This window comes from Triturus cristatus, chromosome 1_2 (assembly GCF_964204655.1).
Source record: "Triturus cristatus chromosome 1_2, aTriCri1.1, whole genome shotgun sequence".
NCBI classification, from domain to species: domain Eukaryota; kingdom Metazoa; phylum Chordata; class Amphibia; order Caudata; family Salamandridae; genus Triturus; species Triturus cristatus.
This window is the reverse complement of record NC_140580.1, coordinates 14,619,138-14,646,910: the sequence shown is the minus strand read 5'-3', so window position 1 is coordinate 14,646,910 and position 27,773 is coordinate 14,619,138. Positions and strand designations below refer to the sequence as shown.

The window sequence follows — 27,773 nt, the reverse complement described above, 5'->3', positions numbered from 1 at the left end:
TTTCGTGTCTAAGTACTGATAAAAGAATAGACAGTGGATTAAAAAAGAAATCCAAGTTCTGCCCTATGCTGTCACCTGGTAACAAATTTGATCTATTCTCTGAAGCTATTGTTGAAGAACTTGAGAAAATCCAAAAGACAAGGAATACGCATCATAGAGAAAATCTTACAACAAAACGCAATCAGTACATTACTAAATGATAAGAAAATAATAATAAAACCCGCCAACAAAGGGGGTAACATTGTTATAATGGATCTTGAAAACTATGTCAGTGAAGCACTACGACAACTGAACAACACTACAAATTATTGCAGGATTGAGAAAAATCCAATGAATAAAATGGTGATGGATTTGGACAGTAAGCTGCAAGATTGGCACAATAAAGGTTTACTGAACGCGGATGAACTCAAATTTCTCTCGAAGGATTTTCCTGTAACAACTACGATTTATTTCCTTCCCAAAATTCATAAAACCCTAGTCAACCCACCTGGGAGAAGAATAGTCTCGTCATGCGACTCATTATATGAGAATGTCTCACGATATATGGATCAATTTCTGGCGCCCATAGCAAGAAACATGAGCTCATACATTAAAGACACTGGTGACTTTCTTCGTATTCTTAATGGAATATCTTGGAATGAGGAATATCTTATGATTACCATTGATGTGGTATCATTGCATACTTCAATTAGACACGAAATAGGGCTTGAAGCATGCGGATATTTTTTAAAACAAAGAAATATCAACGAGCTACAACATACCCGAATGCTCTTACACATGATTGAAATGTGCCTGACAAACAATGTTTTTCTCTTTAATCAGCAACTTTCCAAACAGCGTTGTGGTACAGCCATGGGAATTTCTTTTTCGCCAAACTATGCGAATATCACCATGGGCTGCTGGGAAAAAACCATAGCGTGGGATGTGGCGAACCAAGAAGATCTAGAGAAGATAATACTATGGGTACGCTACATTGACGACCTTTTCTTGATTTGGAATGGCACAACACAGGAATGCAATCAATACTACCTAAAATTGTGTAATAACAATATTGGTTTAGAATTCACATGCAGCACAAGCAAGCAAGAAATAGATTTCCTAGACACTAAGGTCTATATTGAACAGAATCAAATTCATTCAACCTTATTTCGTAAAAAAACATCAACGAACAGTATAATACACGGGACAAGTTTCCACCCAAAAACATTGCTGGCTAGCATCCCCTATGGGGAATTTACGCGGATGAAACGCAACTGCTCGAAACAAACAGACGCGGAAGATAAGATTCAGGAATCGATATCCAGATTAAGAACTAGGGGATACAATGAAAGAATTCTACAGAAAAGCAAAAAAAGAATTGACAAAATAACAAGAACTGAAATCTTAACACCAAAAGACTCCAAAAAGAAAACAGAAAATGAGCCTCCGCGATTCATAACAACATACAGCAGGGAAAGTGGCATACTAGCAACCAAAATTCAGAAGTATTGGCACTTGATCTCCAGCGATCCAGAGATTCGAAAGATGTTGGGAGAACGCCCACTGATAACCTACAGAAGAACCAACTGCCTTAAGGATACACTTGTTTCTAGTCATTTCAAAATGCCGGAAGAAGGAGAAAAAAATTGGCTAAACATCCAACAAAAAGGTTTTAAAAAATGCAATGTTTGCAAAGCCTGCAAGATTGGAGTAAACAAAAATAACATCAATGATGCAAATGGATCAATCATCCAAATTGAACAAAGAATTCTATGCACATCAACCCATGTGGTATATGTGATTGAATGTAAATGCGGCATGCAATACGTTGGAAGTACAGTGTGTATGTTAAAAAAGCGGATATTGGAACATAGAAGAGCTGTCAAAAATAAGGACATGTCATATGCAACAGCCAAACATATGGCATCCTGCCAAAACAGTAACTGGAAAGCCATGAGCTACTATGGGATACGGATGATACCTCCGGATGAACGAGGAGGAAACAGAATGAAAAAACTGCGGCAAATCGAATCCCGGCTAATCATACGATTAAAAACAAAAAACCCGAGAGGGAAGAACTTTTTGTACATTTGGATTAAGGAAATTAACATCCATATAATGATTTGTAGTGTCACTTCGCATAAGATTTCAATTGCTTAAACAGTGATATAAATAATATCGATAGCGGTACTATACCCAAAAAATGTTTTATGCAGTTAAAATAAGCTTTATGATTAACCTGCACATGTAGTGAATGGAGACTTGATCCATGTTTTGCTTTATTTGAGGATGTTTTGCGCTTTTTGTTCAGGAAAAACACGTAACAGACAAAGAAAAGCGTAATTAATTGGTACATACCATAAAACCAGAGAAAGGTAAAATTACATGTAATATATTCCTGAACGTATAATGTCAATGATATATGATTTACGAAAGAAATAACAAATGGGCAAGATTAGCTGTTAATTTGTTTGCAAATATAATTGTACACTACAATTCCCAGAATGCCACATTGAGGCAAAAATGGGATAAATGGTGGAAACGAATGATGTCTCACTTACCGTGAAAAAAGCCAAGTATAGGCTGAAACGCGTCGGGCTGAGCTGTTGATACAAGATTACATTTCTAAATTAGTCAAGTCTTGAGTGCCGCGTCCTTTGTTGCAAAAAAAAAAATATATATATGTATATATATGAGGTGAGCAGATCTAGAGTGTCGCTGGTGTTCAGAGTGCTCCATACAGGAACTGCTTTCCACCTAAACTTGAGAACTACCCAGAGTTCTCTGCTTATTTTTTGCATAATTTATTCGTCACTCTATGCCTGAAAGGGGATTTCTTTGACTTATACTGGGTGCTCCCTTGTGTCTGGACAAAACTATACCTCTCTGAAGAGCTCTAATTAGAGCGAAACACTGTGTCAGGGGTTGCTTTTACTCATTTCAGGTTGGCTTGATTGGTATTTTATCAATTCAAAGCTGTAATACTGTGCCTGGAGTGGTAATTGGCTTTTGTCATTTTTCAGCTCGGCAAGGACAGCACTGTGCTAGTCCTATGCTTAAAGACTTTGCTGTACAAATGGCAAAAGACTTTGTCCTTTTCTATCTCGGCGTGGATGGCACTGTGCTAATCCTATGCTTAAAGATTTTGATAGAAAAACAGACATTTGAGGTGAGCAGATCTAGAGTGTCGCTGGTGTTCAGAGTGCTCCATACAGGAACTGCTTTCCACCTAAACTTGAGAACTACCCAGAGTTCTCTGCTTATTTTTTGCATAATTTATTCGTCACTCTATGCCTGAAAGGGGATTTCTTTGACTTATACTGGGTGCTCCCTTGTGTCTGGACAAAACTATACCTCTCTGAAGAGCTCTAATTAGAGCGAAACACTGTGTCAGGGGTTGCTTTTACTCATTTCAGGTTGGCTTGATTGGTATTTTATCAATTCAAAGCTGTAATACTGTGCCTGGAGTGGTAATTGGCTTTTGTCATTTTTCAGCTCGGCAAGGACAGCACTGTGCTAGTCCTATGCTTAAAGACTTTGCTGTACAACTGGCAAAAGACTTTGTCCTTTTCTATCTCGGCGTGGATGGCACTGTGCTAATCCTATGCTTAAAGATTTTGATAGAAAAACAGACATTTGAGGTGAGCAGATCTAGAGTGTCGCTGGTGTTCAGAGTGCTCCATACAGGAACTGCTTTCCACCTAAACTTGAGAACTACCCAGAGTTCTCTGCTTATTTTTTGCATATATATATATATATATATATATATATATATATATATATATATATATATATATATATATATATATTCTACTGGCGGTCGCCAGTAGATAGTTATAGTTAGGACCGTGTTTCCATAGGAAATCCGCAACATTCTATTTGGAATAACTTTGTCGCCGGTTGACGAATCCTCGCGAAATTTTCAAAATAGGTGGGGCGCTCCGCTCCGCTCCTACCCTGAAAGTCTCGGGGGGATTCGTCAAGCGGGGGCTGAGAAAAAAGGGGGTCCCAAAACGCGTTTTCCCCATGCAATTTTCCATAGGGACCTTTTGTCCAAGGTACAGCCCGAACGGCTAAACAGAATTACTTGGAATTTGGCAGAGAGGTAGTCCTCAGCTCAGGGAAGTGCCTTTTGCAGGTCTGGTGTCAATCTGTTCAGTAGTTCCTGAGAAAATCAAAAGCAAAATCATATATATATGTGGGCGGAGCCCAACCACACATCTCATCCTGAGATCTGATTGGCTGTCAGCACTTCATCCAAGAAGTGTTGGCAGCCATCTTGGGACCAATATACATGATAGCACCTCATTAAAAAGCATTGCAGTTAATAGAAGGTTTTAAGACTTTAGTTACATTATAAATCATTTGTTGATGGTACCATACTCATTTTAGGAATTGTGGTATGTTCTAAGGTGATTTCACCATGTGAAAAAGTCTTCTGCTGGGATATCATGATTGAGAAAAAATATTTTCTCATGCTTTTCCCACAGAGGTTTGGAAGGTGATCTATAAGCTAAACTGAGAGCTTATTTTCTGTAAATTCACATTATCTTTCTCAGTCATGTGAGAATGAAGTCTGACATTCTCAGTAAAACTTGTACATTCAACAAGGGCAGAGACTGTCAGTTGATTCCTTTGTGTTCTACTGCAGCTTCCCAGAGTGTTCCAAAGAACAACTAGAGCGCTAACAGTCCTACTTATGATACACGTATGGCACACCTGAAGCCATCTTGCTTGTTTTAAAGTGGTAACTCTTAAAACATTTAATTTAAAAAGGAACAAAATGAGGGGGTTCATTTTTCCATAACAAGTATGATTAGTGCTGCAGAAAGAAAAACTAGGGCACATTTTGACTTCTGAAATCCTCTTTTATTTCATTAAAAAATTCTGACATGCAGACTGAAAAATGCACTTTCAATACCAGCAGCAGTTTCCCCTGGTGAGCAGTAGCTTTACTACAGTGATCTAATGAGCAAAAAGAGTGCTAACATTCTGAATTTATGGCAAATGTGTGACACATCTGAATGCCTTCTTGATGGAATCAAAGTAAAAAGCTGAAAGTATTTCCTACTGAGGAGACTGCAGTAAATGAGGAAATTAGGAAACTTCATAACAAATAAGTCTCCCAAGATGGCCACCAGAGACAAAAGAGCCCAAATGTAGCCCAAATATCACCCAGATGTAGCCCAAGTATAGCCCAATGACAGAATGTCCCAGAGTGTTCTTAAAAACAACTAGATCGCTTACTGTCTTCATTATGACAAAAGTATGGCACACCTGAAGCCATCTTGATTGGAATAAACTGGTAACGCTTAAAACATTTAATTTAAAAAGGAACACAATGAGGGGGTTCATTTTGCCATTGAAATTATGATTAATGCTGAAGAAAGAAAATGAAGGCACATTTTGAGTGACTTGTCAAATCCTCTTCTATTTCATTAAAAAATTCTGACATGCAGACTGAAACATGCACTTTTAATACCAGGAGCAGACTTCCATGGTGAACAGTAGTTTTACTACAGTGATCTAATGAGCAACTAGAGTGCTAACTTTCAGAATTTATGGCAAATGTGTGACATATCTGAATACCTTCATGATGGAATCAAAGTAAATAACTGAAAGCATTTCCTACTGAGGAGACTGCAGTATATGAGGAAATTAGGAAACTTCATAACAAATAAATCTCCCAAGATGGCCACCGGAGACAAAAGAGCCCAAATGTAGCCCAAAATCACCCAGATGTAGCCCAAATATAGCCCAATGACAGAAGTGTGCAAAACACTAATTATTTTGTGTTTTTGCAGTGTTATATAGTGCAGACTTGTCAGGTATTGGAGTGCTTTACATGAGCATTGGTTACATCACACAAGAACAAATTCATTTTGGTTGTAGACATGGGAAGACTAAGTGATTTGACCAGAATCACAGAATGTCGAGCTGAAGCAGAAACTCCAACCTGGTTCCCCAGTTGCAAAGTCTGCAGTTCTGGAAGTAACACCACATCCTCTCCCCTAAGTGCAACATTTAATCAAGTGGTCAACTGGATAAAAAAACATAAAGATAACAAATAATTTAAAAGTGCTTTGTCGCTATTTGAAAACTCAGAAAAAATGTCCTTATTTTAGTCTTTTAGAGCACTAACCATAATTTTGATGCCAATAAGACCCTCTCATATATTTAATTTCTAAAGGAAATGCTCTAGGTATTACAGTTTTGATTACATCAAGATGACGTCAGGCGTTCCACACTTTTGTAATGAATATAGAATGTTAGCAATCTAGTTGTTCATTAGGATACTGTTGAGAGGCAGAGGCCAGGGGCACGGACTCTGAAAATTTAAGGCAGGTAGGAGGGTGCAAAGGCAACAATTTAACCACACTGAGCAGGCAGAAAGGGCCGTGGCAGCACAACAGACTATGGAGGGCAGTGGAAAGGGTGGCAGGGGCAACAAACCAACAATACAGGACTTGCAAGAGAGGCTGTGGCAATGTAATAGACCATTGTGGGCAGAAGTAAGAGGCAATGGTAGTACAACCATACATGCCAACAGACCCGATTCAGCCAGGAAACGTCCAATGTTTTTAAGCTCAAATGGGCTTTCTTTGATCTCTCTCCTGTCTACAATCTCCTCTTTTTCAATGTAACTCAAAGGGGAAAATCAATACCCCAGTTTTTTTTCAAAATCTCCCTCTTACCAAGTTCAAAATGTTCGCAAGTATGGTACATTGGATCATGGAAGGAAATGGGGTAGGGACATGGACTTAGATAACAGAGGACAGGAGGGACATGGAGAGGTGCACCAAACTGACCCTGCAGGGCAGGCATCAGGGTTTGCAGCAGCACAATACACCACACAGGGCATGCGGGACGGGAGTGCAGCACAACAATCCATAGAAAGCAAGAGGGAGGGGACAGGACCATGCACATGGACAACAGAGAACAGAGGGGCAAGAGGCAATGGTAGCTAGCTGACCATAATGGACAGACAGGAGAGAAAGCTGCAGCATAACAGACCATAAAGGGCAGGAGGGACGGATCAGGGGCATTACAATGGAACAGACAAGCCAGGAGGGAGAGAGTAGGGGTCTGCACATGTAAACAGAGGGCTGGGGGCAAGGGGGCAGGGCAGGAGCAGCAAGATAGCCATGAAGGTCAGGCAGGATGGGCACTAGAAGCAAGACACACCATGAAGAGCAACAGTGAGACTGTGATGGCATACACACAGACCATGGAGGGAAGGTGGGAGGGGGTCAGGGGCAGTTAACCGACCACACAGGGAAGGTGGGAGGGGCCATGGCAGCACAGAAGACCATGCATGGCAAGTGGGAGGGTTAGTGGCAGCACAATGGCTATGATGGGCAAGAAGGAGGGTGCAGGGGCATGCACAAAGTACGATGGAGAATAGAAGGGAGGGTCAGGACCTGTGCACAGACAAGAAAGTTCAGGGGAAGGGGCCTCACAACAGACCGCACGGGGCAGGCAGGAGGAGCAGTTGCAGCACAACAGACCAGGGAGGGCAGAAGGGTGTGGCAGTACAATGGACCATGTAGGACAGGAGGAAGAGGATAGGGGCATGACATGTGGACAGGCAGGGTGGAGGTGGCAGGGACAGGTTACAGTCATCTGACAATGCTAGGCAGGTGGGAGGGGAGTGGCAGCTCAACAGAACACTCAGAGTAGATAGGAGTGGCAGGTCCATGGAACATGGTGGGCAAAAAGGATGGAGCAGGGGCATGCACAAAGACATCGGAGGGCAGGGGGAAGGAGAATAGGGGCAGCAAGCTAAGAGTTTAAGCAGGAGGTCAATGATGGGGCATAGAATTGGGCAATGGAGGGCAGGAGGAGGGGACTGGTACATCATACTAAATTGAGGGCAGTGGCAGCACATCAGACCATGCATGGCAGGAGGGAGGAGGCTAGTCCATGGATTCACACCACAGAGGATAGGGAGGAGGGGGATGGGGCAGCAAGCTAACTGTTCAGAGAAGGCGGGTATTAGGAACTTTATTGTTTTTAAAACGTGTGTCTGTGCGAACTACTTAAAATATGAACAAGTATGCAGCATAATCTCACTTTTATTCAGGAAGAAGAGGACGTTTGTGACTGTGACTCTGGGCTCACTTGGCAGAAACACCCCCTGACCCTCCACCCCCTATCGCAAAATGTAATGCCCGTGAAAAGGGTAGGTGAACACAGTGTTATATAGAACATAGTCCTGAGAGCACGATTGAAAATGAAAACTAGATATAGTGTATGGTATAAACTATGCACCAAAAAGTGTGATATAAGATGAACCGGGCGTGAAATATAATATGCAATAAATTGTGCGCAATGACAGATTCATTGGAGAGCGCGAGATAGCACAGGCACTAGCGCGTGCTATGCAATGTGCGCCTTGGAGTGTAATATGCACAGGGCAGTGTTGTGTAACCTAACTAGTCTCTAAAGTAGTAATATAAAATATGTGCTGGGGAGTGTAACGTTGCATATGGACTGTGACAAAGATATGGATCCCAGATTGTAATATGTATGGCATAGCACTGTGCGTTATAACATAGGCATCGAGGAAGGCACGTTAGATGGGGCAATATAACCCGTGCGAAGACAAGTGTGGCATGACATATTCACGGGGTGGTGTTACAGTGCACATGGGCTAGAGAGTGTCATAGCATATGCACTAGCTGGTGGAATACAACACAGAGGTGTGTGGCACTCGGCAGGCAATGGTGGGTGTAACACAGCATTGGGCTCTGCCAGGAGCGCGCTGTGACTCTCAAGTGATGTTCGTCCCCTTTCCAGAGAGTAAAATAAAAAGTATTACACATCCGGCAGTGGATGTGTGTTTTATTAACCGTGATTGGGGTTTCTTACATAGTTTTGGTTGAATTTTTGTCGAATCCCCTTTGAATGGCTTGGTGTGCATGTGTATTAAATGTGCCCGTCAATAGCTACCCATGTTTGTATAAATAAACGACAAGGGTGTCTACCGGGATTAGGCACGGTAGGGCATCAGACATGTCAGAGCTTCACTAGTGGTGTAAATACATTCCACGTGGATTCATTGTATGCATAGTCGCCTTTTAATGAATATCACTCAAATCGTCATGGTGATAGGTACGTACGGTTTGTCCAGCATGTCCTAGGTGTGTCTATAAATATATATTATTTTAAAATAATAAAAAACAGTGGCCGGCCCTGGGGATTGGGGTAAAAAAAAAAAATTAGGAGACAGGCCCTGGGGGATGGGGTCATCAGGGCCAATAAATTAGAATAGGAAGGGGAACCACACAGCCCCCCTTCTTAAAAAATTAAAATAAATAAAAGACTGGCATCGTGCCGGAGGCCACGCCCCCTCCTTGCAGCACTCTGCAAACGCGCCCCCTGGCGAGTTGTAAGTTGAGGAATTAATTCCTCTTCAATACTGAGGGTCCCTGAGGGCCAACTAGCCCAACAGGCATCTCCAGTATGCGCCAGGGAGCTGGGCTGCAGACAGGTGTTCTGAGGCCAAGCCCCTTTTTACACCTCTCTGCAACGCAGCTCTGTGGCACTTACTGGAGGTACCTTGTGGGCTAGTTGGACCCTAGGGACCCTCAGGATTCAAATGAACTTAATCTCCCAACTAAAAACGGACACAGGGCGTGTTTACACAGTGGTGAAGGGAGGGGACGGGGCCTGAGTTAACGTGTGCAAAAACGCCCTGTGGCCTGTTTTAAGAGGTAGTTTTAATCCCCCTGCCCTCCTATATACTAGGGGCTTACAGAGGATAGTGCATTTGTGCGCATTTAAACAACATGAATTATTTCCTTGTGCCGCTTCTGTCAGAAATAAATAATTTGAATCAAAGCATAAAAATAATTGTCTAAATGAACAAGGTCTATAGCACATCGGCTGAAATGCGATTCACGCTTGCGCACTGACCATAAAAAAGACCTGAATATTTGATGATGCGCAATAAAGTTGGATGATGACACAATACGTGCTTTCTCAACACTAAGCATAACGATTACAAAAGATCGCTTTCTCATGTGAAATATTGCCCAAGTAGGCTTCCATGTTAGGTGCTTGTCTCTATCAATATATATATATATATATATCACTCCAACTAAGTAAGTATTCAAAGGTCAAAAAAGAGAAGAAATCGTGACCAAGTGGGCTGATCAGAGGACAAAGATACTTTCGCTCTTAAGCTTTTCTTCTGACAGATCACAGGTGGCATTCTCTGTAAACAAAAACACAAACAGCTGTTGTTCCTGTTGGAAGCATTATAGTGAGTTTTTATATCTATATATATATATATATATATATATTAACTACTGGCGGTCGCCAGTAGATAGTTATAGTTAGGACCTATTTTCCATAGGAAATCCGCAACATTCTATTCCCAATAAGTCTGGCGGCGGTTGATGAATCCTCGTGAAATTTTCCGAACTTTTGGCCAGCTCCGCTCCGCTCCTACCCTGAAAGTTTTGCGGTGATCCGTCAAGCGGGGGCTGAGACAAAAGAGGGGTCCCAAAACGCGTTTTCCCCATGCAATTTCCCATAGGATCTGTTGTTGCAGCTACAGCCCGAACCGCTGAAGGGAATGACACCAAATTTGGCAAAGAGGTACTCCTCAGTTCAGACTCGTGCCTTTTGCATAAATGGTGTGAATCTGTTCAGTAGTTCCTGAGAAAATTAGGGTAAAAAAGTTAGTGATATCTATGGCCGGGGAGGATCCGCGGACCCTACCCGCACCGTAAGCGCACCCTCCACGAACTGAGTGCGCACCTTCCCGATCGCGCGCTGAATGCTAATTGGCTGTCGAGTGTCTGTCTACATTCGAAACCAGGAACTGTTGGCGGCCATTTTCTGCCTCGGTAGAAGCGAGGCTGAAGAAGCAAGGGGAATAAGTGTGTAAAACATATAAAGGGGGCAGAGTGGAAATACTCTGACCCTCTAGAGGTGCTTAGGGGGTCCCAGAAGGACCCCCTGGGGCCCCCTTTCTAAAAAAAAAACGGCAAAATGCGCGCATCCTACTGCGTTGGGTGCACGGATTCTCACGCGTTGGGTGCGCGGTTCCTAACGCGTTGGGTGCGCGGATCCAAGGAAATAAAACTGAAATTTTTGGGAGATAAACATCAAGCTTAAGTGTTTGGTTCTTTAGTGGTTCTAAAAAGAGCCGTTGTGTTAATTGAGAGTTTTTGGTACTTATAAGTAAGTACCTATACAGAGTCTAAAGTTGTTGAGGAAGACTCTGTTTTCTTCATCAGTAAAGTGTACTCCATCTCTCCTATACATCTCTTGCATATGAAAGCGCAGATTGTTATTGTAAATGGACCCCATTCTATAGTCTCGGAGAAAAGCAGAAACAGATGTATTCACATGTTTCCTAGCTTTCTCAATTTGTGGACAAAAATGATCGGACCAGTTCCATTTCTGCCTTTGGCATATGTTAGAATACACAAAGGCAGTTTTGGGAAAAAGTGAAATCAGTTCTGCAAAGGTGTCCTTCAGAAGCATTTCCAGACCTACCCCAGTCATAGTGCCTAGGTCATTGCCACCACAGTGCACTGTTATGAGGTCAGGGTGTTGGATATTCATGAAGGATTTCACCAATGGCATCAATTGGTGTCACTTTAACCCACTCTGTCCAATCCATTTAATGTCTACATTTGGCAAACCTAGGTCTTTGTGAATGCCTTTGTTTTCTGCATACCTTTGGCTCCAGAAAATATAGCTGTGTCCCACAATCCACACTCTTAGCATCTTGAAAGGAGGTCTGGATGCACCCAGATGGTCTCTGTAAATGAAATGGCAGTTTGGAAAGTAAGATGTTTCTAAAATGGTGGCTAATATGCAGTTTTGAAAAAAGACAAGAAATCATTGGATGTTTGACAACCTTCTACACTGAAAGGTAGGGTGCATATTTCTGTTTTTTAAACGTATGATTCTTATTGGTTAACAAAAACTGATTGTAAGGAACATTATATATGATAAGCTGATATGTTGAAAAGTCAAGCACACTTGCTGTCGTGATTAGCAACATTGTGTGCTGAACTTGTGACCTGTGTGCTCAGTACAGTGTTCCATGACCTGTTTCTATGGTAACAGGCAGAAGGCAGATTGGGGGAAGGGTTCAAATTTATGTCATTTGGAAAGGGTTGAAATGTTTAACCAATAGAAATGTGTTTTTGGTTTTGAATTTATGTGGGAAGGAATGTGATTTGATGTTTACATGTGGGGAAAATGAGAGGGAAACTTTGCCATTCTTTGGTTCTGCTGACAGGTGCACAGTGCAGAGATTCTGTATAACAAAATCTGGTGTGTGACTGATATCTGGTGTGTGACTGATATACTTCTTAATCTACAAAACAACTTGAAATGTGAGTTATTTAATTGTGAGGGGATGTATGTAGACCATTTTGATTTTAATCAGACTAATGTATTTCTCCTGCTAAAGTGTAGGGAGTACTTTTTTTCTCTACAATCTTGTGTTTTTCATGTGGTTGCAGACAGATAACTGTGCTGTTTTTATATTTTGGTAGAATTAGAAAACAGTCATTGTTTATAAATTTGTGAAATGAGTTATGTTTCTACACTAAAATGTAGTACTCCTTCTAGATGAAGAAATGTGTTTTTGTATAGTGCAAGGGACAGTGTTGTTTGTCTAGAATCACACAGTGAGTCTGTGTGCATTTAGGAACCACTGTGAGAGAAGCATTGGGTAACATCGTGTATTTGCTGACAGATAACTGTTTTTAAAACCTGTCTTGTTGTCAAGTTTTAGTAGCATTAGAAGGCAGTTTTTGACTCTAAAGTCCAGTTCTGAAATATGTAGTTTGTGTGCATTCCCCTTACCTCTTCCACTGTAGTGAATGAGTTTTGGTAAACTCCTAGGGATAGTGGTGCTTGTCTAGAATAACACTGTGAGTGTGTGTGCATTTGTGAACCACTGTGAGAGAAGCATTTGGTAACATCATATATTTTCTGGCAGATAACTCTTTTAAAACCTGTCATGTTGTGAAGTTTTAGTAGCATTAGAAGCCAGTCTTTGCTTATGCGTTGATTAAATGAGTTAGGCTTTGACACTAAAGTGCAGTCCTGAAATATGTAGATTGTGTGCACTTCCCTTACCACTTCCACAGTAGTGAATGAGTTTTGGTAAACTCCTAGGGATAGTGGTTGTTGTCTAGAATCTCACTGTGAGTCTGTGTGCATTTGGGAACCACTGTGAGAGAAGCATTTGGTAACATTGTGTATTTGGTGACAGATAACTGTTTTAAAACCTGTCATGTTGTCAAGTTTTAGTAGCATTAGAAGCCAGTCTTTGCTTATGCATTGATAAAATGAGTCATGCTTTGACACTAATGTGCTGTATCTTAATATGTAGATTGTGTGTAGTCTCCTTACCCCTTGCACAATAGTGAATGAGTTTTGGTAAGCTGCCAGGGATAGTGTTCCTTGTCTAGAATCACACTGTGAGTCTGTGTGCATTTGGGAACTACTGTGAGAGAAGCATTTGGTAACATCGTGTATTTGCTTGAGAGATAACTATTTTAAAACCTGTCTTGTTGTCAAGTTTTAGTAGCATTAGAAGGCAGTTTTTGCTTATGCTTTGATTAAATGAGTCAGGCTTTGACACAAAAGTGCAGTCCTGAAATATGTAGATTGTGTGCAGTTCCCTTACCACTTCCACTGTAGTGAATGAGTTTTGGTAAACTCCTAGGGATAGCGGTGCTTGTCTAGAATCACACTTTGAGTCTGTGTGCATTTGGGAACCACTGTGAGAGAAGCATTTGGTAACATCATGTATTTTCTGACAGATAACTCTTTTAAAACTTGTCATGTTGTCAAGTTTTAGTAGCATTAGAAGGCAGTTTTTGCTTATGCTTTGATTAAATGAGTCAGGCTTTGACACAAAAGTGCAGTCCTGAAATATGTAGATTGTGTGCAGTTCCCTTACCACTTCCACTGTAGTGAATGAGTTTTGGTAAACTCCTAGGGATAGTGGTGCTTGTCTAGAATCACACCGTGAGTCTGTGTGCATTTGGGAACCACTGTGAGAGAAGCATTTGGTAACATCATGTATTTTCTGACAGATAAATCTTTTAAAACTTGTCATGTTGTCAAGTTTTAGTAGCATTAGAAGCCAATCTTGTCAATGATAACTGACTACTGTTGCCGATATTGGCACTATGTCAAGGCTGCCCGGGGGGGCACGTAGTGGCCCCTCAACAGGGCGGCCGCCTTAGTGCAACAGGAAGGCACTGGAGTCAGCCTTCAAGGCTCCCTGGGCGTGGGACCGGGGGGACTCCCGGCCGGCCACTTCCGGTAGTGGGAGGGGGGCAGGGGTACATATACTGTCCCCCGCCCACTAGGCAGTCTCTTGTCCGCTGCCCGTCTCACCTTCTGAACGTCTCCCGGGAGGTGCTGCACATCATCGCCGGTGAGTGCATACCATTGCCCTCCCCCCAGCCCGATCTCCCCATTGGGGGTTGTGTCCAGGGCAGGGCAGCCCGGTCATGGTTGTGGGCGGCCTTGGGGGGAGGGGGGGAGGTTTGGTCGGCTCACGGGCGTCTCCGCCGGGCTGCCCCCGGCCCCGTGTGGGTCTGTGGGAGCTGGGGCTGCAGTTGGGGAGAGCCAATTGTGCTCCGTGCTATCCCCCCTTCTCCAGCCCCGTGTGGTGTGAGCAGAGGCCCACAGGGACGTCGCGAGCCTTCCTCCTCCACAAGTTTACAGTTTAGAGTGCAGAAAGGGATTGACACATAGGCCATAGCTGCGTCTCACTAGGCAAGTGTCTGGGCAAGTGCTAGCGCCCGCCAACCGGGCCGTCTTTCACCGTGCCTAGTGGCACATGAACCCCTGCAGGTATCTTGCGGTTGGGGGACAGCAGGGCCACGCTGCCCTCTTGCTGGGAATCCAGGAGGTCAGGAGCAGATGGGCAGTGTATTGGCCTCTCAGCTCTGGGCGTGCCGGGACTCGGCCCAGCGGGTGCCCAGTGGGTTGGATCGGGGGAGGGTTGGAGGGCAGCAAGCTTATCATGACCGCCATTGCTCTCGCGCTTTCGGCGCTGTGCATTGATCCTTGGCCTGCCGGAGGCCATGCTTACAGCTCCTTTTGTTCTCATGCCGCTGCAGCCCTCCCTCTCTACGGTTATCTAAACCCCCCACCGGGGCCTCCCTCGACTCGGTGCTTGCTTTGTGGGGGTGGCAGGGGCCGCTGTGATACCTTTCTGACCGCGCGGGCTGGAAGTAGCCATGCTCCAAGGCTCTCCTTCCCCCGCTGGTGTAGGAATCGGGCCTGGTCCATGGCCAGCGGTGCTTGCTGCTGGTGCCCCGGAAGTGCCATGCCCCCTGGTAACGCAAGGGAGCGGTCAAGGGCTCAAAGCCGTGAGAGGCCTTAAGCCCTACACCGCGGCCAGAGCCTAAGAGGCGCTCTGGGCCTTCAACGATTCTCATGCTGGAGCGCCTTACGGGGTCGATCGGGGGGGGAGCACTTTTGACCAGGCACCTGGCCGACTCGAGGGGGCCGATAGAAGGCTCGTGTGAGTGTTTATAGGTGCAGCGCTCCGCCCGTCGTCGGACTATGGTATTGTACACGGCTAGCACCTATAGGCACATAACTGAATATTGCTTGTGATTCCGTCCTTGCCGCAATAATCGCCATGATGCCTTCATACCTATGGCACATTGCATTTAGTGAGCTGCCGACTTGGAGCTGGAATGCCAGGTTCGAGCGTTGCGTCCATTCTTCGTCCGGTGACTCTGGACAAATCACCCATTTCCCCGTGCCTACAGTTAGCACTGGTTTCCCCATGTGGTGCCATGAGTTGCGTTCCAGGCAGAAGGAGGGGCATAGGGAGAGGGACAAGTGCCACCACCGCTAGGAAAAGCCCACTTGCGCCGCAAGCGACGAGGCATGGCGCGCGGCGATTGCCACGGCACCGCATCATCCTGCCTTGCCAGTGGCGGCACACACCAGTTCTTTCTGACAAACCCGAGTAATAGGCTAACACATACATGACGGTTGCCATGGCAACGCAGCACCCGCTTTACCAGTGGGGGCACTGCCAGTTCGTTCTGATGAAATCAAGGGTATAGTTTACCACACAATTTTAACTTACAGTCCTTCCCCTTGCAGCTCCGCCAGGAGGAGTGTGTGGGGGGGGCCTGCAAGGGACAAGGAAATGGAAAGCAATCTGGGTCCAAGCTTATTTCCAGTCTACTCGGTATATGTGTAGCTTCCATTATTTAGTATTGATTTCAGTAGCATTGCAGTCTTCAGGAAAATGAAATGTTCTGGTCATTTTGGCCCTGCCTAACTAATGGGCTGTATTTCATGCTCCTGGCATCACTCCAAAGCATTGCCACGTGTGGACCGCAGGCCATGCGAGGCCGACGCGGTATCTGCAGTACCGGATTACTCTGGCCATTTTGATAAAAGGCACCTAACCCCCCGTCTCGCTAGATTTCTTGGTCGGTTTCCTCTAACCCTTGGTCAAGAATGCCATGGGATGACGCGCCCCTCAGACTCCGGGATCAGATGTCCTTCCAATGCTTTACCAACGATATAGTGATAAAAGAGTACCTTCGTGTTGGGCAACAAGAAACATCTGTTATTCAGAGCCTAGATACCCACGGGGTAGGCGCGCTCTACAAATACACGTTATGCCATTGCGTAGGCGTAGAGATAAAGGTAGATCTGAGAGGGACTTTGAGAAAGCGCCTCTCAATACTAGAGGTAGAAACAGGGAGCAGGATGCCCTCTGGATTTCTGCTGGCTGGATCGTTCATAGGCGGAACCTAGAACTACTCGCAGTTTTAATTTAAGAGCATTGTACCCTGCCTGCGGAGGCGTCAACTCAGCTGCTTGCAGGACTTGCTACTTTGTTATTGCCTCACTGCACTACAACGCCTAAGATTTACATGGTATCACATTATAACATCTGTGGGGGTGGGGCACGAACATCAAGCTGATCCCTAGAGGGGGTGAGCAGCTGGTACGTGCCAGGTATTCAGCAAATCTGTTGACTTAAACGGGGTGTGTAGTGTAGAATTCCACAAAGGGATGAACTGATACCATGGAAATGTAAAGGCATAAATGACACCTCAGTCGCCTGTACCTGAAAGGGTTTGACATCGTGATGTACAATGTTATGAGTACATTCACTCATTCACAGAATAGTATATAGTATTTCTATTGGATATTGAATACAGCAGGAGGAGGGATTTATTTGTGGTGCTTACAGTCTTGTTACACGTTAGAGGTGCATCATGTGCATCACATACAAGCTATTGGGCCACAGCCATGTCCACTGTATGGGCACAATTAAGGACATTAGGAACAACATGAATATCCTGCCAGGATATGCTGTTCCTATATATCACCCAGCTTATAATGTTCATGGTGCGGACAACAACAATATATTCTTTAATTGTGTACAACAAATAGGTCAAGCGGTTACCAATTGTGGTCACCTTGTGAGTGGTATAATTCCAGAGCGTCTCACTGACATGGATGTCCGTACTATGGGGTAGTTAAGAAAAACCCGAAGGAGAGCCCAAACAGTCGGGAAAAGAAAGCGATGAAAGGCACCACGGTCGTTAAGTGTGATGTCCGCCAGTGGTGCCGCTGTAGGAGGAGGAAATGCAAGGGCGCCATTATGGCAGACGTGGCAGGTGTAAGTTAAGGTCATAGAGTCCTGACAAAAAGGGGGGGAGAGAACGAGTAATGTTGCTCTGCCGATCTGACCTGTGAGGATCCTTTCATATCCTGTATCATTACTGGGCAATTTGCTGTGAGATATTTATCTGGCTTGGCACCAGCACTCTGATTAACACTTGGTTAACAATGTCGTACTATTTGATAGCTTGTTCCATCACAGTTAGAGTCATCTCTCACCCTACAGGTCTCTCCAGTGGCGCACTTCTGGGCTAGGCTTTCACGTTGCTGCACTCACTCGGTCATGAACGTAACCGATGATACCCTGGTAGCCGGTCCTTGGGCCACACAGCACGCCCTGTGATGCCAAGGTTGATTGTTATTCAAATCATGTGCACAGCTGTGATCGGGTCACCAATGCCGCTGCGATTCCCCCAGCAGTTCGGTAGGTGCGCAGGGCAGGTCACGTTCCTCAGTATAATCATGCTAGCGAAGGACCTTTGAGCCGGGGGAGGACAAAGACACCAACTATTAACTTATTGTAAGGGTGCAAGTGAATTGAATCTCACAGCTATGCTGGACCAGTGGCAGTAAGCGGGTTCCTATGAAATGCTTTGCTATGCACCGCCATTACCTTTTAATCTGCATACAGAGTGCAGTTATTTTGAGGGGCTCAGCAGTTCGGGTCTGCTGAGAGTAATCAGCAAACGTGCCTCAGAGGCAAGGTCTACAGCATTTGGTGCGACTAGTCCCTCTAAGTCAGGGTTCAAGGCAAAGCAGGGGGGGCAAGATCTCCTCACGGTGAGGAATTTGTTAATTTCCAGAGATGGTGCGATGCTGTTTAGAGTGATTTTGTTCAGGAAGCGCCTTATTTAAAGTTAGTAATTGGTAACAGGGTGGAGTTACTCAATTGTTTGTTATCCACAGATACGTTTGCATTGGAAGGATCACTACTTTTCAATACGGAAGTTGATTGTCACTTTCCCATACGGGTATGGTGTGTGGAGCCGGGCATTCGGGCATTTCGAGGGCACTTCGCCCGTGGGGAGCGTGTTGGGCCACGTGTTTTGGAATGGGCCTAATTGCCACACTTACTTTGGAGAAGATTAACCTCTGCAAGGGGTAAAACTGCCTGACTCCCCGGACACTCCGAGAGTGCTGGGCAGAGGTATGTGGGTTGCACATGTGTGAGCTGGGCCCCATCGGGATGCTGGCTGCGGCTGAGAGGCCCTTGCATTGTTTGCCTCGTTTCTAGGCCAGTGATGTTACTTTTCAGGGTAAGGTTCGAATTCTTAGTGCGTTTGGATACTTTGACAGGTTGCCCTTACTCATGCTTATGGCGATATAGTTGTAATTTTGTGGAGTGTTGAACTAGGTTGTAGCTTGCAAGGAACTCATTGTTCTTGCAGTTCCTTCATTGCAGAACAAGAATTTTCAACATTCTTCAAGGAAGCCATTATTAGCAGGAAGCTATTTAACCATGGAGAGCAGTGGTTCTGGGTTCCAGAACAACAGTAGTAATGGATTTACATTTTCTTTAGACAGGTCCGAGCACACACTTGTAATGAAGTTTAGCTGCGACTTCAGACAGCAGGGTGTTCATAAGGTATGAGCTGCCCCTCCCCAAGCCTGAGACACTAACACGACGCTCGTATAGAATGAAGACTTGGGGGTATATGTTTATTCCTATGAAAATCAATTCCTGCCCTAGTACTTAGCTTTGCATATGAGGAGAATTTTCATGCAACGGAGCGTGCTTCAGCTATATCTGACATAGACTCATCCCCATACTCAGGCCCAGGGCGAGGTGCACTGGTAACTTTTTGTTCCCTCGTACAGCTCCATTTAGTGGTTAAACAGGACTATGGGGGATACCTTTGGCAGTATCGACATGCCAGAAGTACATACGGATGAAATAACAGTGTCCCATGTTGCGCAACATGATATACTTTTGGTTAGGAAGTTTGTTAAAAGGTTCATTTGGTCTAACAGTGCCAGGTTAACCGGGACGAATTTTACTAGAATCAAATATGAATGGTTTCCAACACTGTTGGTTAGAAGGGATGTGGTCAAGAGCAGAACTCAAACTAACTAGCATTAAACACATACTATTTAAGCGACCTGCATAAAGCTGTAAATGTGGACTAAAGGGATGGCATGCCAAGGGAGATATCTTCCTTTTCACTGGATACCCTTAATCCAACACGCCTAAAGTAAGCGGAGGATGCCTGTTGAAGTTGTTAGATCTGATATTAGTTATTAAAACACTAGGTACTATGAATTAGTCAGTGGTACTCAAATCATAGGTCTTACAGGACACATATGGTTCAATACACACTCCTTTGGACAGGACTGCCCCACCTCGAGCAAAGGGAAGTAAAACATTATATGGGTTGGGAAACTTTGCAGACGTTGATGGTTAGCGCGCACACATGGGTGTTCGGAGGAGTTTGGGGGCAGGTTATCATGCATCAGCTTGTCACTTCTGTCAGTGCCAGCGGCCCCCTAGGGTGACAGCGCGCTCATATACACGTCATGTTGGAGGTAGGTCCAGGATGAAAGGTTGTGCTGAGTGAGGCTCAAATCCAAAGCGTTTGTGGGATCTTTCCAAGGGGCATATCGGGTTGGGCAGTATGAAATATTAAAGTACAAACAGGGATCCCCCTCCTTTATGTCAGTTCCTGCTTATTTGTTGTTTCCGCAGAGTTTGGGGCAGGTTAGCTGGCCCAAACTGCTGGGTTTGATGTTTGGGCGGGTCAATTGACCGAGTACAGCCATTTTCGCTGGGTATATCTTGGCAGGTAGGAATACCAGGCAAGATTTTAGCAAAGGCACAAAGACAGGTAGCAATACTTATTTGATGACAGTCATGCTTTTATCCACAGATTAGCGGGGCAGGTTAACGGACCGCATCTGTCCCTGTGGGTTTTATGTGTGCTCGGGTCATTTAACTGAGTTCAGCCACTATCACTTGGTTTATCTGGGCATGAGGGATGCCAGGCTAGATTCTAGCGAAGGCAGGTAGCGGTACTTATGGAGCATGTGATGTATTGTCTCACTGGCAGTCCACCATGCTAGGGGACTATGTAACTAGGTCAGGCACAGCAGGCAGAGGTGCCCAGTGGAAACATGGGGGGGACTGCACAGAACAGGTCACTGCACAGGTTAGATGCCAGCAAATTTTGGCTATGCTACTGCACATGACAAAGTAAACCGGGACTGATCCACAGGCGGGTGTGGTGGTGGTGGTCCCTAACTCATTTCACAGGACCATTCCGTTGGGTCTATCTAACAATCATCTCTTTGGGCTTTAAATTTGAAGCCTCTCTTGTCTCAGCCATACTGTGAGTAGGTTAGCCATGGAATTTAAGAAGTGCTGCAATGGCCCTCTAATGCTATAGTACAGCATCTAGTTTACTGGTGCTATTGGTACCTCTTTAGCACCAGCAGCGGCTCACATGGGTAGCAGTAAAGCGTCCTTTTATTTCGCCTGTGATTGGGGCTGGCAATGTCCTCAAACTTTGCAGCCAGAAACTAAAGAGGCAAAGACATACTTGTGATGGTGCAACGCGCACTCAGCAGTAGAGCCAGCTAAGTTTCTACATAAGCCTGGTATACCGTCAGTGATAAACGTAAGGTCATGGGCTACACACGAATAGGCACTTTCTGTCAGCTGGGGCGTGAGTGTGCCATTCCCAAGAGGGTGCACGCTGCCTTGTTAGAGCTGATATGGAGGGGATGGAGCACTAATACGGGCAAACTACCAGAGCACTTTTTGCAGTAATAGTTAAGATTGAATTGTTGGCATGCTACCAGTGGCTTCAGTTAAGCCAATTTGCCTTGGGAGTGGTCAGCGAACATTCGGACTGCAATGTTGGTGGTTAGCCGGTTGGCAGGCCATTTAGATGTGTGTTTCTAGCTCAGGCATGTCCAAGTATGGGTTATGGTGCCTGGAGTCTGCCCTGGGATACAAGTTCACAGGCAGGTGGAGCAGCAGAACTGAAAGGGGCTTGGGTTCGACCTCTGGTCAGAGGTTCAGATCCTGGCAGGTCCACTTAGCAGTTCATCCTTCTGAGGTCGATGAAACTAGTACCATTGAGTTGAGTAACAATAACATGGGCAGGTTCTCCAGCCCTATGCCTTGGCTGGCAGCCATGCAGGTGCGCGCTCTGGGGACGCCATTGAGATATCACATAGGAAAGTAAACAGCGCCATGCGTACATTCACGGAGCAAAGGGGATGTGGCTTTCTCAGACATGGTTTACTCCATGCCAAGTCCACAGGATGCTGGGAGGTGGATGGGGTGCACCTCTCAGGGTTGGGCATGGACTTATTCTTACTAGACCTAGGGGAGGCCTTGGAAGCATCAGGATGTAAGTAGGAATATATGCCTTGGTGGGGGGTCCTGGTTGTGACGGTGGCCACTCCCAGAGCTGTGGAGGAGTTACAGGGCAATCCAGAGTCTGCAAGATACCAAGGGGTACTTTATGCAGCAGCACAACAAGGGTGCTAAGCCAAGGATACCCAGGGATGTCTTAGCGTTGTCCCCTGGAAGTACTACGGCGCCCCGTTAGTCCTACTGGCGGTTGTGGGCCTGAGCAACCGGGAGCTGCCTGGAACGCTCCGCCCACCTTTTGGGGGGGCGTGAGTAAGGGAGTGGACTGGTGGTCCACTGATAGGAGGGGTGGCCCCTCCCAAGAATTGGTAAACACTGATTGGCGATGGCCACGGTGTCATTTGGCACATCAGGCGGGCAGGCGGCATAAGGGTTGGCCTGCCCCGGGATCGCCCGTAAGATAACCCACCATGTTGGCATATTTGTTCTGCAAATAAACCTGCAGCAATTTTCTCCACTAACAAGGTGTCGTGTGGTTTATTGATGTATTTTTTCTTCATGATAACTGACTACTGTTGCCGATATTGGTACTATGTCAAGGCTGCCCGGGGGGCCACGTAGTGGCCCCTCAACAGGGCGGCCGCCTTAGTGCCACAGGAAGGCACTGGAGTCGGCCTTCTAGGCTCCCTGGGCATGGGACCAGGGGGACTCCCTGCCGGCCACTTCCGGTAGTGGGAGGGGGGGCAGGGGTACATATACTGTCCCCCGCCCACTAGGCGGTCTCTTGTCCGCTGCCCGTCTCGCCTTTCCCGCCCCACCGCGTACCCTGTGGACGGACAATTAAGAGGATTGGGGGGGGATGATTTCTAACCTATTGTTTTGTGTTGCAGGAGGAGTTACAGGGTGATCCAGAGTCTGCAAGATACCAAGGGGTACTTTATGCAGCAGCACAACAAGGGTGCTAAGCCAAGGATACCCAGGGATGTCTTAGCGTTGTCCCCTGGAAGTACTACGGCGCCCCGTTAGTCCTACGGGCGGTTGTAGGCCTGAGCAACCGGGGGCTGCCTGGAACGCTCCGCCCACCTTTTGGGGGGGGGCGTGAGTAAGGGAGTGGACTGGTGGTCCACTGATGGGAGGGGTGGCCCCTCCCAAGAATTGGTAAACACCGATTGGCGACGGCCACGGTGTAATTTGGCTCATCAGGCGGGCAGGCGGCATAAGGGTTGGCCTGCCCCGGGATCGCCCGTAAGATAACCCACCATGTTGCCATATTTGTTATGCAAATAAACCTGCAGCAATTTTCTCCACTAACAAGGTGTCGTGTGGTTTATTGATGTATTTTTTCTTCATGATAACTGACTACTGTTGCCGATATTGGTACTATGTCAAGGCTGCCCGGGGGGGCCATGTAGTGGCCCCTCAACAGGGCGGCCGCCTTAGTGCCACAGGAAGGCACTGGAGTCGGCCTTCTAGGCTCCCTGGGCGTGGGACCAGGGGGACTCCCTGCCGGCCACTTCCGGTAGTGAGAGGGGGGGCAGGGGTACATATACTGTCCCCCACCCACTAGGCGGTCTCTTGTCCGCTGCCCGTCTCGCCTTTCCCACCCCACCGCGTACCCTGTGGACGGACAATTAAGAGGATTGGGGGGGATAATTTCTAACCTATTGTTTTGTGTTGCAGGAGGAGTTACAGGGTGATCCAGAGTCTGCAAGATACCAAGGGGTACTTTATGCAGCAGCACAACAAGGGTGCTAAGCCAAGGATACCCAGGGATGTCTTAGCGTTGTCCCCTGGAAGTACTACGGCGCCCCGTTAGTCCTACGGGCAGTTGTAGGCCTGAGCAACCGGGGGCTGCCTGGAACGCTCCGCCCACCTTTTGGGGGGGGGCGTGAGTAAGGGAGTGGACTGGTGGTCCACTGATGGGAGGGGTGGCCCCTCCCAAGAATTGGTAAACACCGATTGGCGACGGCCACGGTGTAATTTGGCTCATCAGGCGGGCAGGCGGCATAAGGGTTGGCCTGCCCCGGGATCGCCCGTAAGATAACCCACCATGTTGGCATATTTGTTATGCAAATAAACCTGCAGCAATTTTCTCCACTAACAAGGTGTCATGTGGTTTATTGATGTATTTTTTCTGCATGATAACTGACTACTGTTGCCGATATTGGCACCATTGCTTATGCGTTGATTAAATGAGTCAGGCTTTGACACAAAAGTGTAGTCCTGAAATATGTAGATTGTGTGCAGTTCCCTTACCACTTCCACAGTAGTGAATGAGTTTTTGTAAACTCCTTGGGATAGTGGTTGTTGTCTAGAATCACACTGTGAGTCTGTGTGCATTTGGGAACCACTGTGAGATAAGCATTTGGTAGATCGTGTATTTGCTCATAGATAACTGTTTTAGTAGCATTAGAAGCTAGTCTTTTGTTATGCATTGATAAAATGAGTGAGGGTTTGACACTAAAGTGCTGTACCATGTAGTATTCTCTTCACTGCACCAGAACTGAAAATTTAAAAGTTTTACCCAGGCACTGTCCTAGCAGTAGTCTGATGATTTAGTCAGTTTCCAAGTACTCATGTTGTGAGCCATACATTACTACATAGAGTGCTTCAAATGTCTATGCAGTATGCATGCAGTCTTCTAACATACTATACACTTGTCTTTCACACCTTCAATTCCCTAGTCAGTATCCATATAGTCCAGCAAACATCCTGTCACTCCCTTTGCACTCCTCTAGTGACCCATTCAGTTCCAAGTACTAATCCATTCACTGTGTCAAAAGACCACCACTTATAAATTCACCCAGGCACTCTCCTTGCTGTACTCTAATCATTCAGTCAGTACCCAAGTATTTATGCAGTGAGCTAGGCCTTAGCACATAGACTGCTTCAAATGCCTATTCACTGTGGATGCAGTCCTCTAATCACCTACACAGTTGTTTTTCACACCTTCAATTCCTCAGTAAGTATTCATTCACTTCCAGCAAACACCCTGTCACTCCTTTTTTACTCCTCTAGTGACCCATTCTGCACCATGTACTAATCCATTCACTGTGCCAAAACCCAAACACTTATAAATTCACCCATGCACGCTCCTTGCAGTACTGTAATCATTCAATCAGTACCCAAGTACTCATTTAGCGATCCAGGCCTTAGCACATGGACTGCTTCAAACCCCTATCCACTATGCATGCAGTCCTCTAACCACCTACACACTTGTCTTTCACACCTTCAATTCCCCAGTCAGTATTCATACACTTCTAGCAAACACCCTGTCACTCACCCAGTGTGTTTCCTTATAGTACTGTAATCATTCAGTCAGTTAGCATGTAGTCTTTTAGTGAGGTAGGCTTTAGACGCATGAACTGCTTCAAAGTAGTATGCACTATGCATGTAGTGTTTTAACCATTGTCACACTTGTGCTTCAGGGCTATAGTTTCTTAGTCAGTTTTTATATAAAATGTGTTTCTACAGTAATAGAATAGTATAAATTTGAAATTTATTAATATACATTTATTTGTGATTCTTTTTTACAGATACTGTCTTTCAACGTTAAAATAGAGAAATCATGCCAGAAAAAAAAAGAAAAAGAAAAGAACAGAGACAGGAGGATTACTTGAAGAAACATCAACCACAAGTATTGAATGTACAAGATAATGTGGCTAAAAGGAAAAAATCTTCTGGTAAGATTACAAAGCAATAAATAAAAAATGTTTGTAGGACCAAACAAAATGTACATAATGCTGGAACTACTGAGAGGTTTTCAAGTAAGAAAAAAATTCAAAATAAGAGGAAAAGCACAAATGCAAATGGTCAGTCGAAGGAGACAAAGTATGGTAAAAGAAGACAAAATCAGTATAAGGAATTACGCAAAAAAATATTTTACAAGAGAGTAGTGCATAATTTGCTGAAAGATGTAAAGAAATATAAAAAGGGAGCTTTATTTTATAAAAAGAAAAAGCATATTGAAAACATTGTGGAAAAGGCTTTTGAAATAAAAAGGAAACTGTTTATTTTAGTATTAAACAGAATTCAATCACTAGATAAACCAATCCATGTAATGAAGGCCAAAAGTAGGAGGAAAAGAGTTATTAATAAAAAATGTTGTGATGTTTTTATGGGAGAATGGAAACACAGTTCCAGTTCATAGCCTTTTTTTAACGAAGAGAGTTATTCACAGAAAAATTATTGTATGCAGTTGACACCAGTGGTAGAGGTTATGAGGTTAGAGACGGTTGTCCAATTGAGAAAGAGAAAATGGTTGAAAGAAATGCAGAAGAAGTTATAGCTGATGAAGTTTTAGGGAGATGTGCTAAAAACCCTGTGTACACTTGGGATTGCAGTAGTACTTGCAGTGTACGACAGGAATATATTGAAAACGAATGTAGTTTTTTACGTGCCTATACTAAAAAAAGTGTAAAACAAAAGATTAAGCTGTTGCAAGGACTAGACCCTTACAGAGTGAGGAAACATACTGGTTTGCAAGGTCATTCTCTGGCTTGTCTTTCTAGGAAAGTTTGTCAAAGTGTTTTTCACCATTTCAGAATGCTGGCAGTACATCATACTCAAATGCGGAAGTTAGTGAGAAGGTTGCATTATGCAAAAAGTCCAGCACTAAAGTTAAGTGAGTTGAACAGTGCTCTTTTGCGTGGGTCAGCATCAGATGTGAAGCAGGTCTGTGATGATATTGAGTTGTGTTACTTTGGTCCTCAGCAAGAGAGTGAAGAAACGGACACATTAGTAGAACAAAATGTTGAAGACAATGAACAACCCATAATTACAGAAATATTTGAGGATGAAATCACAAAGTTTAAGGTAATTTCAGGTGAAAGACCAACTGTTTCTTGTATTTGTTGTCGGCGAAGTCACTATAAAAATCAGTCTAGGGGTGTCAATCTGTATTTAAAAAGTGAAATAGAAGGTAATGATAAGTGGATGGAATTTGCAACTTATTTGTTGGTAGAGGATTGTTTTGATTTGGGATCTGAACAGCGTATTTGCAAATATTGTTATAACAAATTAGATGAGAATAAAATGCCTGCTAGAGCTGCTCATAATAATCTAGAGTTGGTTGCTATTCCATCAGAGCTGATAGATTTAAATACGTATGAGTCTATTCTCATACAATGTGTTCACCCGTTTCAGGCTATTGTTCATATGGAGCCCAAAACAGGAAAATTACCTCCATCAGTGTTGCAAAGAGGATTGAAAGGAAGATTTGTGTATTTACCGTTAGATTTAAGGAAAAATATTGAGACTATTGGTGTAGACCATGCAGAAAATGAGCCACTAGTCATTCTAGTTAATGGTGTTCCTACTAAGAATAAGAACATTTGGCAAGAGTTAGTGGATGTTAGAAAAGTGCAAAAGGCGTCATTGTATCTGTTAATAATGTTAATAATGAGTACTATAGAAATGTGTTTGTTGGAGAAGAAGAAATAGATTTAGCAGAAGATACTGAAACAATAAGTGGACAAATAGAAAAAGTGGACATGTCCAGATGTGAAGAGATCTATGAACATTACAGTGTACATCCACTTCATTCCAAAGAGGTGATGGGGAATACAATTGAGTTGTTTCAAATGAAAAAAGCAACAGGAAGTCCCATGAGTGTATGGGATGAGAGCTTGGAAGCTCGTTGTTTCCCGCAGTTGTTTCCAACAGGAATAGGTGGACGATATGATGAACGTCCTGTGCAGATTCCTGTATCTGAATATCGCACAACAAGATTATATGCAGAAGATCCAAGATTTCGACAATGTGTCCCTTATATGTTTCATCTTCTGTTTGAAAGTGACTTATCTGGACTTTCATATGC

The 27,773-nt window shown here is 44.6% G+C and overlaps 1 protein-coding gene across 1 annotated transcript in view; it reads left to right on the top strand.

The window, feature by feature from the left end:
* Positions 1–249: 249 nt before the first annotated feature.
* Positions 250–27,773, top strand: part of LOC146866644 (leukocyte surface antigen CD53-like) — a 139,051-nt gene continuing 111,527 nt past the window's right edge. The window contains exon 1 of the mRNA XM_085616489.1: positions 250–669. Within this exon, the coding sequence (XP_085472615.1) occupies positions 250–669 (420 nt within the window). The remainder of the gene's footprint in view (positions 670–27,773) is intronic.